Source organism: Xiphophorus maculatus, chromosome 12, assembly GCF_002775205.1.
Source record: "Xiphophorus maculatus strain JP 163 A chromosome 12, X_maculatus-5.0-male, whole genome shotgun sequence".
NCBI classification, from domain to species: Eukaryota; Metazoa; Chordata; class Actinopteri; order Cyprinodontiformes; family Poeciliidae; genus Xiphophorus; species Xiphophorus maculatus.
The window spans coordinates 9872762-9885632 of NC_036454.1; the positions used below are offsets into that span (position 1 = coordinate 9872762).

At 39.1% G+C, this 12871-nt stretch overlaps 1 protein-coding gene across 1 annotated transcript; it reads left to right on the top strand.

Moving 5' to 3' along the window:
* The first annotated feature begins 3881 nt into the window (after nt 1-3881).
* On the top strand, nt 3882-9824 carry lipg (lipase G, endothelial type). Its single transcript, XM_005798407.3, has 10 exons — nt 3882-4189; nt 5412-5596; nt 5705-5884; nt 6318-6429; nt 6518-6736; nt 6842-7084; nt 7248-7365; nt 7641-7868; nt 9047-9151; nt 9229-9824. Exons 1-10 carry the CDS (start codon nt 4111-4113, stop codon nt 9239-9241), a joined length of 1482 nt encoding a protein of 493 aa, XP_005798464.1. The 5' UTR covers nt 3882-4110; the 3' UTR covers nt 9242-9824.
* The last annotated feature ends 3047 nt before the right edge of the window (nt 9825-12871 follow it).

Here is a 12871-nt window from a genome sequence, read left to right on the forward strand (position 1 = left end):
GAAGAAAAACACAAATAAATTGTAAGTAAAAGTAGCCGGTTCATTCCAAAGATGACACATATGTTTTTGATTACAGTTTTATGATTATGGACAGAATACCGCTGGAAATCCCAGAAAGATAATGAGGAGAACATGTAAACATCGAGCAAAGGTTCCATACCTCATATGCAAACCAGGCGCTGTACTCAGGTGAGGCAGCGGTCTTTTCCATCACACCAACCAGTCGCCCAGGGAAGTATTTCCATTAAATAAAACTACTCAACAATAGTTGAGTCTTGTCTTGTTTGTTTGCTACAGTGTCATTATCTCCTTGTACTTGATCACCTGCTTTAGCTGAAAACATCACGGTCATCTTTAAGCATCACAATTGGAAACCTATAATTTAGTTCAGTTTAGAAATTTCAGAAACAAGTAGAGTGCCATCTCTTCTAAAAGTGTCTGCAGATGCTGCAAACTTTGCTCTAATTTGATATTTCATTGCTGCAGTTTTTAACAAAGGCTTTAAGGATGAATTAAAGCTCCACCTGACACCTGAAAAATGTTTAAACAGGATTTTTCTGCTGTCCTCGACAACCTCAGCTCTGTGTGATTATTTAAGTTTCGTTCAGTGGTTCCTTGCCGCACAGACCTCACAGAACAAACTGAGGACAGGTCGGCACGGTGCAGAACTGAACTGGCTCCCAGACCGAGACCTGACATCTTGCTGAGTGGACGGAAAGAATAACATGAGCCTTTCACTGTAGGCTTCTTTAGCTGTCAAGGTAACCATGAATGCCAGATTCTGACATCAGACATGTTCTGAGAAGTACATGTAGCTCTTTCTGGAGAAGTATCATTGGTTTACTTTGGTGTCGTTGTCATGCTCAAATGAAAAACATAAATATAAGGTCAGGACTTTCTGGAAAACTTATTGTTTGTTAGTCTTACTCTGGAATAAGTTATTTCCAGAAAACACACCAAACAAACTTAATGTTTTTTATTATTGCTGCAACATATTTTTCAGAATCTTAATGACTTCCATGACTATTTCTAAAGTGACAGTTGCAAAGCTGTTCATTGTTCTGCAGCTTGAAATAGAGTAAAAGAAAAATGTCAGCTATATTTGCGGAATGTTTTTTACTCTCACTTCAAGAAATAAGATGTTTGATGGATGTTTTTTTTTTCAGTGTGTGGATTTAATCTTATAATGTAAGATTAGACTAAACATGCCTCTCAGACAGAATCTTGTGAAGAAATTACGGATTTAGAAGATGAAATAACAACAGTTTCAATTTTAGGATCCGACCTGTTTAAAGTTATTTGGCTAGACATATAAAAGTATAAGTTATTTCCAGAAAACACACCAAACTATATAAAATTCAATGCTAAGGCACCGCCCGTCTCTCGCTCTCATTTATTAACTGTTTTATTAGAATCCTGGCCTCTGTATGGGCGGGCAGACATGATTAAATGCACTTACTACTATTTTCCTCTTTTCAGAGACATTACAAGCTCCAGGGAAGAATATAAAAAAATGCATATAATTTCAGGCAGTAATAATTACACTATTACTGCCTGATAGTAATAGTGTAATCAGATTTATTCTGATTACTCCTTCCCAACTGAGCCTGAAGAAGTCCAATCCAAAGCATTTCCCAGCGTTTCGAAATTCTGAGTGACATCAGGTAAATTATTTATACACTAGAGAGGGTACATGGCTTGGACGTCTCCGCTTGAACTCCAGTGACCTCCTCAGACGCTATCGTGAATCTTTATAAGCACACAGTTATTAATAGGTAAGGGGCTAAAAATAGAAGAGATTATTTTCAAACAATCCTGTGTCCCTGTCCTCATTTTTTAAAATACATTTAGGACATTGAGATTTTTTTCCTATTCTTTTTTTTTTTCCTTTTAACCAACCTTTGACAAAGAACATGTCAAATTAAATTAGAGGGACTAACCTTTTGTTTGTAACGGTAATTATTGTCAGTATCTGAAACATGAACACACTTCAGGACATGACGTCTTGTTCAGCTCAGCTTTTGTTGTTGAAGGTTAGAGACTATAATTAGTTAATGCAGAACTAGATCTGTGTCATATGTGTGTTTCATTTTAACAAAATATCTCTGCTAACCTTTATAGAAAAATGATTTACAGATGGGCTAATCGGTTCTGATCAATGCTCGGCAAACTTTCTGGACATGTTTACATTTTTTTCTGTGGATGTTTGCTGCTTTAATCTTTTGACATACTGTCCCCTTTGTGTGCTTACAAAGAATAAAAAATTTGACAAATTTAGGGAAAAACAAGAAGTGAGGTCCTGCAACAACCTGAAAAATGCATCATGTATCATCTACTCATCTGCATCTTGTTTATCAAACCTGTTGCTGCTTCAAACTAGGTCATTGTTTGACATTTTCACTGATTTAACTAAAATAACAGAAACAAATTGTGTCATTAAGGCTGTTAATATACAACCAATAAATAAGAAAGTAAATTGTGAGTCAAGTGTTAACATAAAGTAACTATGACTGTGATGAATCTATGACTTTTAGGAACTTTTTTAGCTCTACTGACAACATTTAATTGAGAATTATGTTGACGAACGTGGAATTATTGAGGGCAACTTTCACAACAAGAAAATTGTTTATTTAATGTGTCCTGCACGAAGGTTAAAATTTGCAGAACACACAAATGATAATTTAGATTTTTTTCACCACATTTTCATAAAACAAAAATTGAAATAAAAAATAAATCATGTAAGTTTTATCTGTTATGTGCAAAGTCTTGCATGTAATATTTCCACTTCACTTTGCCTTTCCATACAAATAAAGTTGGGTCTGCTTCAGCATTGTTGTCTTATTTTCATTTTTTCATTAGTTTGCAAAAATCACCATTTTCATCTGAGTTTTAACCATTTGTTAACCATGTTTGTTCAGTTTTTATCTCACTTGTGAGGGGAAAACCCTCTGTTGACAAAATAAATGATGAAAAAAGGAAACATTCTCATTCACATATTCATGTGTTAGAATGGCATAGTCAAAGCTCAGGCCTGAATGTACGTGAGACTCTGATGTGCAGAGATTTCAATTTTAATTTTTTATTTTTTTTTTTGATGTTGCAAAGATGTTTGGCGGCACCTTTGCAACAAGTTGCAAAGATGATTTTTTTTATTAGTGTTATTAAAAATCTCTGTGTTTTCCTGCAGCTTCACAGTCATGTGCTACCCTACCTCGGGACTATGATCTCTAATCCCTAACAAAACATATTTTATTTGCGTGGTTGTAATGTGTAGAACAGGAACCAGGTACCAAGGGGGGCTGCTGCAGTGGCAGATCCCACTTCCTTTTGGCAGGCCCTGATGTATGAACACACAAACACTGACTGTATTGTAGACCCCCTTGCGTGAGTGGGCCCATTCTTTGCCTCCTGCATTGAAACTGGTCTGTGCGCTAAGCTGGTGGTTTGGCTGCGTGCCAAGAATAGGGGAAAGATGCTTTCAGTGTGTGTATGGGTAGGGGTCTCCATCCCCCACACAACACGGCCTTTTAAATATATTCCACGGTGGTGGATTGTTTCCATTCCATGACGCGGCTCAGAATATTCTCAGCTTTTATCACCACAAGGAAACAAACTCACTGCGTTTTTCCTCCTGCTTTCCAGTTTGTTTCTGCAGTCTACTGTTTGTGTTTGATGCCCGTGAGCATCAAACGGCTGCAGGGAATCTGACAAGCCATGCCATAGGGGCATGCGTCACCACGAAAACGTGAGGAACTACTACTCTTACTCCATTCAAGAGACGCCACGCCCTTCAGCGTAAACAATCGGGGGCTTGACCAATAAGATCCACGATAGATCAGCCGATGATCAGATGACTTACAACCAGAACGTATTTAAAACTGAACAGGGGACGCGTTCAGCCGGTAGATTCAAGTAGTTGTAGAGCCGAACTCCTGGAGGCGAGCATCCAGAAAGAGGACGCGCCGGTTCTCTGTCCCTTTGTCACTGGATCAACATTCACTGCTTTACCTCAAGGCGCAACAACAACAACAACAAAAAAAAAAACACCCAAAACATTTTAGACTCGCTTACACCCTTTTAAGCGTTGCTCCTCTTTTCTGTGATTGAGAAATGAATCTCACCATATTTTTACTATGGACTTTTCTACAGTATGTGTCGTCCGCTTTAGGGGAAAACAGTGTTCTTGAAGGTAAGCGCTCCAAGTCTATTCATTCATTTCTTTGTCTGCTTTTTAATGGCATTGCTTGGTTCTAACGTAGCTGACAAGAATCTTTAGAAATGTCTTAATAAATGTACAGTTCCCACCTTGAATGGGATGAATGTAAACCATCCAGAATAAGCGACCCAAAGCAGAAAAGCGGGATGGATTTCATGAGCCGTGACTGCGACGTGTCCTTTTTTTAGAATCTTGAAGGGAGGTTCTCTCCACGCCACGTCTCTTCTCCCACCTCTGTCTGTTTAAACCATTTAGACATGTGTTCCGCTGAATCCGCGTTTTACTACGGACCACTCGGCTGAAGTCATTCTGGTCACTGTGCCCAATTAAAGGGCGTTTATGTTGAATAATTGTAGTGATGGTCTCTCCGCGGCAAGCTTCTGTGGGGGCTTGTAATTAAAATCGGCTCGACCAGTCAATTAAGCGCTGAATTAAATTAGATCTCCTGCGTCTGGATGAGGGGAAAACAAGTTTTATTTGACTCGGTTCTGGTTGGTTAGAGAGAATATTTGCACCGGAGCAGCGGGGTTATTTCAGAAATGTGGCATTCAAGTCTGAACGCATCGTGTGAAATGCCGTAATTACGAGCTGCAGCTGTGTGAGAGGGAGTGAAGGTGCCCATGCAGGTTTGTGCGCCTTTGTGCAGCATCAGCCGGTCGGTTTCAAGTGGAAAAGTTTAGACCCTGAATAGGCTTTAGTTTAATACTTACGAGATTAATCCTTTTGGAAGTCACATGATCCAAGTCCGTCTTTTTTTCACATTTTCTAATACCAAATTTTTGACGTTTTTTTTTTTCTTTTTAAACGTTTTGTATCAATTTTTGTATTTTTGGTTCAGTGATGTACAAGCCAATTCACAGCAAATGGCAGGCAGTGGCTTTTCAAGCCATCACATCCACAGTATATAAATAAATGCAATACGTACTATTGCAATGGATTAAAATTTCATTTAATTTTGTGCTACCAAGGCAGTTGCATCCAGTCGACCTTGTAGCAATTCAGCAGGTGGTGATTCTGGAATAGAACGACTCTTTAACATTCACTTTAAACCGAGTAGCACACAAATGACACTTACTGTTCTAGGAGCACTTTTGATATTTGTGGCTGTTGCCATTATTTAGTTTCTGATGGAGCATTTAAATTAAACTGCCACTTGATCCTTTCCAATGTATTTAATTAGATTTCTTCTCACCAGGTGAAGACGAGGGGTTTGAATTGACAGACGAGGAGGCTGTCCATGGCAGGATTAAGTACAACATGAGGAAAAGTTTAGACCTGGACCAAGAAGGGTGCTACCTGCAAACTGGCAAGAAGGCCTGTTTGGAAGAATGTGGCTTCAACTCTACAGCCAAGACCATCTTCATCATCCATGGCTGGACGGTAAAACGCCTGCATTATGTTAATCTAGTTTTAAAGTCCACCTCAAAGATTAAAAGGAAATTAAATTCCCAATCTGCCTTGGTTCTAATTCTGTCCATGTCCTTTCAGATGAGCGGCATATTTGAAACCTGGATGCATAAGCTCGTCTCTGCAGTGATGCAGCGTGAAAACGAAGCCAATGTGGTGGTTGTTGACTGGATACCTTTGGCTCAGCAGCTCTACCCTGACGCAGTCAACCACACACTTGCTGTTGGGGTCAACATTGCCAAAATGCTCGACTGGCTACAGGTGTGTGACATAACCTCCGAAAAGACTTCCTCTTAAAAATCACAGTTTTAATGAAAACTACATAAACACTGGTAAAGTATATACTCGTGAACCACAAGGTTTGAGAAAACATTTAAGTTTCCCTTTTTCAGTGAGCCACAAGGCTTTGCATATACTGGCAAAAGCAGTGAAAGGATTAGTCATAGATTTATTTTGTATTTTATTTAATTTTTTTTGCAGAAACTGGCAATGAAATTGATAACACTTGGTTGCATGCACATATTCCAGTGACGTCTCAAACACCCCATTACTGTAAAGTTTTAAAAAGTTTCCATGTTCAGATCGTAACTGGTTCAGCAGCACTACAGACTTGCCTCTTTGACTGTAAAACAGATGATTGATCTATTTTATGGCAGCTGTTAATAAAATTGCTCTTTTTTTTCTGTGTACACAGGAGGAACATAAACTCTCTCTGGAGAATGTTCATCTAATTGGATACAGTTTAGGTGCTCACGTAGCTGGTTTTGCAGGAACATATGTAAAAGGGACCCTTGGTAGAATCACTGGTAAGATGAATGCATTTAAGCCCTTTAAAATAAACTTTGCTTAGGAAATGTAAGATTCTGTTTGCTTACCACTCTGGGTTTCTTGTAGGTCTGGACCCAGCAGGGCCCATGTTTGAGGGTGTGGAGGAGGAGAAACGCCTGTCGCCTGATGATGCCGATTTTGTGGATGTTCTGCACACGTACACTCGGGAGGCTTTAGGTGTGAGCATTGGGATCCAGCAGCCAATTGGCGACATTGACATCTATCCAAACGGTGGTGACGTGCAGCCTGGCTGTGCGCTCGGTGAGATGTTGGCAGCTGCAGGAAGTGAGTCCTTAAAGACGGTGCATCATGACCTTTTTTCATTTTAAGACATAAGCTAATGGGTGTTCTAATTTCCTAAATGTTGTGCCTGATTTCTGTTTTCTCCAGACTTTATGGAGGTGATGAAGTGTGAACATGAGCGAGCCGTGCACTTGTTTGTGGACTCCCTGATGAACAAGGAGCATATGAGCTACGCCTACCAATGCACTGGGCCAGATCGATTCAAGAAGGGGGTCTGCCTCAGTTGCCGCAAAAACCGCTGCAACAACATTGGCTACAATGCCAGAAAGATGCGCAAGAGACGCAACAGTAAGATGTACCTGAAGACCAGAGCCAACACTCCTTTTGGAGGTAAGAAAACGGAAGTGAGCTGTAAATTTACTATGGCTTTATCTTGTACTCTGTATGTAGTAAGTGATAAGCAACTCTGCCATAAACCAGAGGAGGTCCTGTGACATGTAAATTGCTACTGTATACACGTTTCTGACTAAACATTAACTGTTTTCTCTTGAAGGATACCACTATCAAATGAAGATGCATGTGTTCAACAGGAAGCAGTTTGATAATGCAGATCCAACATTTTATGTGAAGCTGTACGGTGGTCATAATGACACAGGAAACATCTTTGTTGTGTAAGTTCAAAATCTAGCCTGAAAAGCCAGTCTTGCTGGAATGTTTTTACATGACCATGCCTGAAGCTTCTTGGTTGAGCTATGTCAAAGCAGCTGCCTGCTTGGTTCTCTTGGAAACCTGCTAAAAGCCATATAGTGTATATTTGAGTTGGATCTGGTTGCTTCTGGCTCTAAAAGTTGCATGCAACTAATTTTTGCTTGCCTGATCTTTGCTGTTCCTCAGTCTTTAGATGCTTTAGTAGATTTCCTGACGATCCCCAATGTCTCTTTTGCAGCCATGCTGATCCTATTGGCCTGAACTTTACTAACACTTTCTTGGTGTTCACTGAAGAGGACATTGGTGATCTGCTGAAGATCCGTCTGAGCTGGGAGGGGGACTCTGAATCCTTGAGCTCTGTCTTCAAATACATCAAGAACTCTTTCTGGAACTGGAACGCCAAGACTGCCAAGCCTGTGCTGGAAATCCGACGGATTCGTGTGAAAGCTGGAGAATCTCAGAAAAAGTAAGCAGCATTGGAAATGGCAAGGTTGTCGAGAGCCTTGACAACCTTCTGATGCACTACAATTGCATTTATTGCCAAATTACCATTTCGGTGTGTAAAAGTTCTCTAGAGGCCTGGTGACGGTTTACTTTGGCTCTCGATGTCTAAACCATGCTGGGCCTTGATCTGAAATTGGACCTTTTCTATGGAGATCTAGGGCCTCATGCCTAAAGCGTGCGTGCGCGCAAAAAATGTGCAGCGCCATATTTTACGCACAAGTAGGCATGTATAAAAATTAACTTTGTGTCAAAGTTTGCGTAAATATACTCACTTTTTCGCTGGCGTGACAATGTGTGGCAGCCATGCAAACTTTCTGTGGACAATATCAAACTACAAAGTGTCAAAACTCACCTAAATACACTGAAATCTGACTACATTCGTTGTTATTTAGACCAAGAAGCATCAAACTTGATGTTTTTCATGATTTTAATATTTTATTTAAACGATGAAACTGAACCGCATTTATCCTTAGACAATAAGCTAACACACACACACAAAATACATAAAATAAAAGTGTGTGAAAACCTCGCTCGAATGTAAATAGTACTTTTTCTCAGTTTTTGTCTCATGAAGTGCATGAAATGCTTCTATGGGGTAATTTCATTCTCACTAAAAGAAGAAAACGGGGTTGGATCAGCAGATTAACTCAAACCTGCTGATTAAAAATAATCAACAGGTTTGATTATGGACATAAAGCATTCTACTATTTAGAACAAAATGTCCACATTCCCCACTCAAAGGATTCTCTGACGCGCTGTCTGACTTTAAATCCCGGCTGAACGCGCTACTGTTCAGACGTTTGCAGGATCTCTTTTTTTTTTTATTTTAATTTGGATTTTTTTTTTCTTTAAAATGTATTTTTGTGAGGTGACATATGTATTTATGGGTGGCGACGGGGCGGACCAGCAGCTGCGCTCCATTTCCCGCAAATTAGGATTCATAAAGGAAAGGTGCACGGCCACATGCGTGCGCATGGCTTTATGCATCCAGTTTTTTTTTTTTGTTTTTTTTTTGTGCACCGCACTTCTCTAAATTTTTCCATACGCAAAGTTTTAGTGTGAAAGCTGCACACTCTTTTATGCATGAGACCCCTGGCATGTTGAGAGGGCACTGCATTAAAGTTCTTCTGTTTGTTGCAGGTTTACCTTCTGTGCACAAGACCCTTCAAAAACTGAGATCTCTCCAGGAGAGTCGATAACCTTCGTTAAATGTCGTGACGGCTGGGAAGTTAAACCTAGAAAACGGTACCCAACTTGATTTTTACAGATTTTTGTCCACTTAAATTTTTTTTTTCCATGTCTAATTCTGAATCTCCTTAAAGGTTACCAATGTAAGAAGTTGAGGCTTCAAATGACCGATGCACAGTCACCACAGGGAGCCCCAGTGTGGTTCAGAGAAGAGGAGCATCTCATCACTTCTGCACTTTTGTTGGATTTGTTGGTGCACTGGAGAAGGAGACTTCAGATCTTGAAGATTTCTTGGAATGAAGACTGTGGGGGTCTTGTCTACCAGAAAGCTGGGAAATGGTGCACTGGGTCGTAGCCTTGGATTTCCTGTCTGTGTTGAGACTGCTGGGAAAGTCGTGGAACGTTACTCTTGTGTGGATTGGTGAAGTAGAGCTTCGTGCCAGGAAATGCCAGCCATTGTAGTACATACTGTACATTTTTTAAAAATATTTTATTTATTAAAAAATAAAGCACTGCAAGACCAACATAACTTATCAGCACATCCCATAATGATGCATGTTTAATTCTTCCAGATGCAGTATTTGTGTATTTGTCTGACCAAGAACTGCTGAGAGATTATTGATGCACTGTATTTTGACCCGTTAAATACAACTTAGTGTTACAAAGTGTCATTTTTGGGGTGTGTGTAAATAGTGTAAATATTTTTGCAAAATAAAATCAGTCATTTGTAGAAACTTTTTCTTGTCATTTTTTCCCCCCTTTTAACTGGAGGTTGATATTCTGTCAGTTCTTGTACAGCAACTCTAATGGCGACTGAGATTTGCAATAGACTACATTAAATTTGGAGGTTTGTGAAATGGCATTTGACCTCTGAGTAAGGGTTAAACTAGTTTATCTGAATCTAGACTCCACGATATTTTGGGGGAACCAGATCCATAAATGTATGGGGAAAGAGTTGGGTGGTGCTTGAACTGGCATTAAATGTTGAGTAAACTGGATTGATGGGATAGCAAGAGAAGTGAGAAACATGAACTGAGTTTCTGATTACTTATCAGAATTGACTTATCTTGGCTCAAGTATAAGCCCCTCTTTTGCATGGGGTTGTCCACTGGACAAGGAAAACTTGGGCAAGGTGTAGTTTTAAAGATTTAATTCTGTTTGAACATTTTTTACTTTTCCTCTCCCTAAGGAATGCAGTCTGAACTATATTGGATCTACAGAAAAGTGGGGTAATGTAAACTTAAAAGTGGAAAAGTTTAATTGCCTTAAAAACAGGAAGAGTAACCTCACCTTCATCAAAATATTGATGAAGGTGAGGTTGAGGAGTGGGGTGATTTGTGACAAAAACTGTAAAAATCTGATTTAATAAACATTATTCCACTAGTGGACAATATTAGTGCTGTTTCCTCAAAGCAAGAATGCTTTCGGTTCAAATCCTGACTGGCTCTTTCGCCATAGAGTTTGGACGTTTACTTGCGTCTGACTTCTTCCATTTTAGGTTGTTTCTCCAAACAGCCTTAGGTGTGTGTGTGTGCATAGTTGTGTGGCTCTGTAATGCCTCATAATGGACTAGAAACCTGTCCAGGTCGTACCCCACCTCTCGCCCAAAGCTGCTGGAGATTAGGTACCACAACACACTTCAACCATGTAAAAATATATGGGTGGATGGTAACCAATATGAACAACATTTAATATTAGTTCCTTAATGGGACAGCTAAGGTCCAATGGCTTGGAGAAGAAGTTGGATTAAATATTTACATTTTACTCATAGTTAGCATCTGGACAGCTTCAAACCTGCACTAACATGCAGGGTTGAGACAAAAGTTGGGGTTCAATAGTTTGAAGTCATTATATGCTGAAAAGTGCTTCCAAAGATGTTTCTCATTTGTGTGTCTTGATCTGTTTTCATTTTGCCTGAATAACTGATCAAACTGACTTTGCCTCAGGCTAAACTCAGTTTAAATTGGCAAAAGTTCATTCACCTCAACATAGGAATGTTGCAACGGCTCATTAATAATTTGAACTCTTTCACAAAAGAGTCTTTTTAGCAGAGTTTTTCACTGATTCGGTAAACAGACGGTGGTTTATCAGTTGCAGTTCCATCAGGCCTCTGTCTCCCATGTCATGTCTAGAATGTCTGTTTATGTGTTCTTTGCACAGGTTGTACTGAAATGTGAATTGCCCCTGTGACCAACAAAGTATTTTCAGTTCAATTCAATATAAACTAAGACCTGTGCATCCAGTTCTGTTTTGACTGTAACTCAAAATATTGAATTTCAAACAATATATTTTGCTGGATGCAGTGGTTAAATTTTAATATCTATGATTTTCTCTTAAATTTAATTAGAATCAGCTGTATCAGCTTTTTTTTTTGCCAGGAATTTGTTTTCAGTTTCGCTTTTCTTTTTTTTTTCTTCCTTAGATAAAAAGAAACAAGATTGGTGAAATAGTTCTTCTTCCTTATGCTGTGTCTTGTCATGCACTGAAATCCCAAAGTATTAGTAACACAGCAAGAATGTTTTCATGTATACCACACATAATTAAGAAATTACATTTACTCAGACTATTGAGTTTCCTGCGTGTTTCTGGCTGTGATTATACTAATGAATTTGCCTTATTTCTGGAAACTGATGACTTATTCCACAGAGAAAGAGACTCAACAATCTCTGCAGGAGGTTGATAAGTCTGGCTGAGTAGGAAGGCTGTGTTTTCCCCTCGCCATAGCATCAATTTGCTTTGGTAACTCACTTCTCTGTTATCATTTAGAGTAGGAGTATATTAGTTTGCTTAATGTCATCAGTTTCATGTAAAGATAACATTATGTGTCGGTGTCTGGTTCTTCAAGGGAGTTTCCAGTTTCCAGGGATCAGACCTTGGAAGAACCACGGTTCTAAAATTGTGTAATTTAACTGATAAAACTTTAACATGTATCAACCAGCTTTCACTGATATTTTAGCCTCTTCTTTTTTGCAAAGCAGCAAAAGCATAAACACTGTTTGTGAATATCAGTTTTTCAGTCTTCCTAGACATTCTTAATTAGATCTAGGTCTGGATTTGACAGGGACATTTTAACACATGATGTACATTTCTTGAAACAGTACTGAAGGGTTAACCTCCATCATAGTCTCAAGTGTTTGGTAAGCTCTTATAGGTTCTCTTTGAGTAGTTGTCTGTATTTAGCTCTGTCCATCTTCCCTTCCTCCCATTGAAGAAAGAGCATGATCCCCACAGCATCATGCTGCCACAACCAGGATTTGCTGAGTGGATGGTTTTCAGATTGACATACAATCCCACACCTAGTGCCTTCATGTAGACTAAAAGGTTTCATTTTGATTTAGTCTGTCCTTCTATTGCTTTTGCTTTGAAGCTTTATAGCCTAGCTCTGATTTTTTAAAATAAATGACCATTAAAATGCTTTGAAGTTTGCAGTCATAATGCAGCAAAATATCTAAAAGTTTGAGGGGTGTGAATACTTTTGCAAGACATTGTACATATGAATTGTGCTCAAAACATGATGAAAGCAAATTAATTCGGGCACCTCTTCCATGATGTGGTGAATTTTAAGGAAAACTTTGAATCTGAGTGTCTTTGAGCTTTAGTCCAGACACCAAATTTCAAGGGGTCCTAGACTTATTTTGGCCATTTTCCAAATAATTTACCTATCTTGCTTCTCAAAACCAGTCATGTCAAAGAGTTTAATATAGCAGCAAATTAATAAAAGTCCAATATTTGCAGCCAGCTGGATCTCCATTCATTTTATTCATGACTTAAACCACA

Excerpts from the sequence above, each read along its gene's own strand:
- lipg (XM_005798407.3), top strand. The coding sequence starts at position 4,111 with ATGAATCTCACCATATTTTTACTATGGACTTTTCTACAGTATGTGTCG. Across the intron at positions 5,885-6,317 it reads AAATGCTCGACTGGCTACAG|GAGGAACATAAACTCTCTCT; the intron begins GTGTGTGACATA and ends CTGTGTACACAG. Across the intron at positions 6,430-6,517 it reads GACCCTTGGTAGAATCACTG|GTCTGGACCCAGCAGGGCCC; the intron begins GTAAGATGAATG and ends GGTTTCTTGTAG.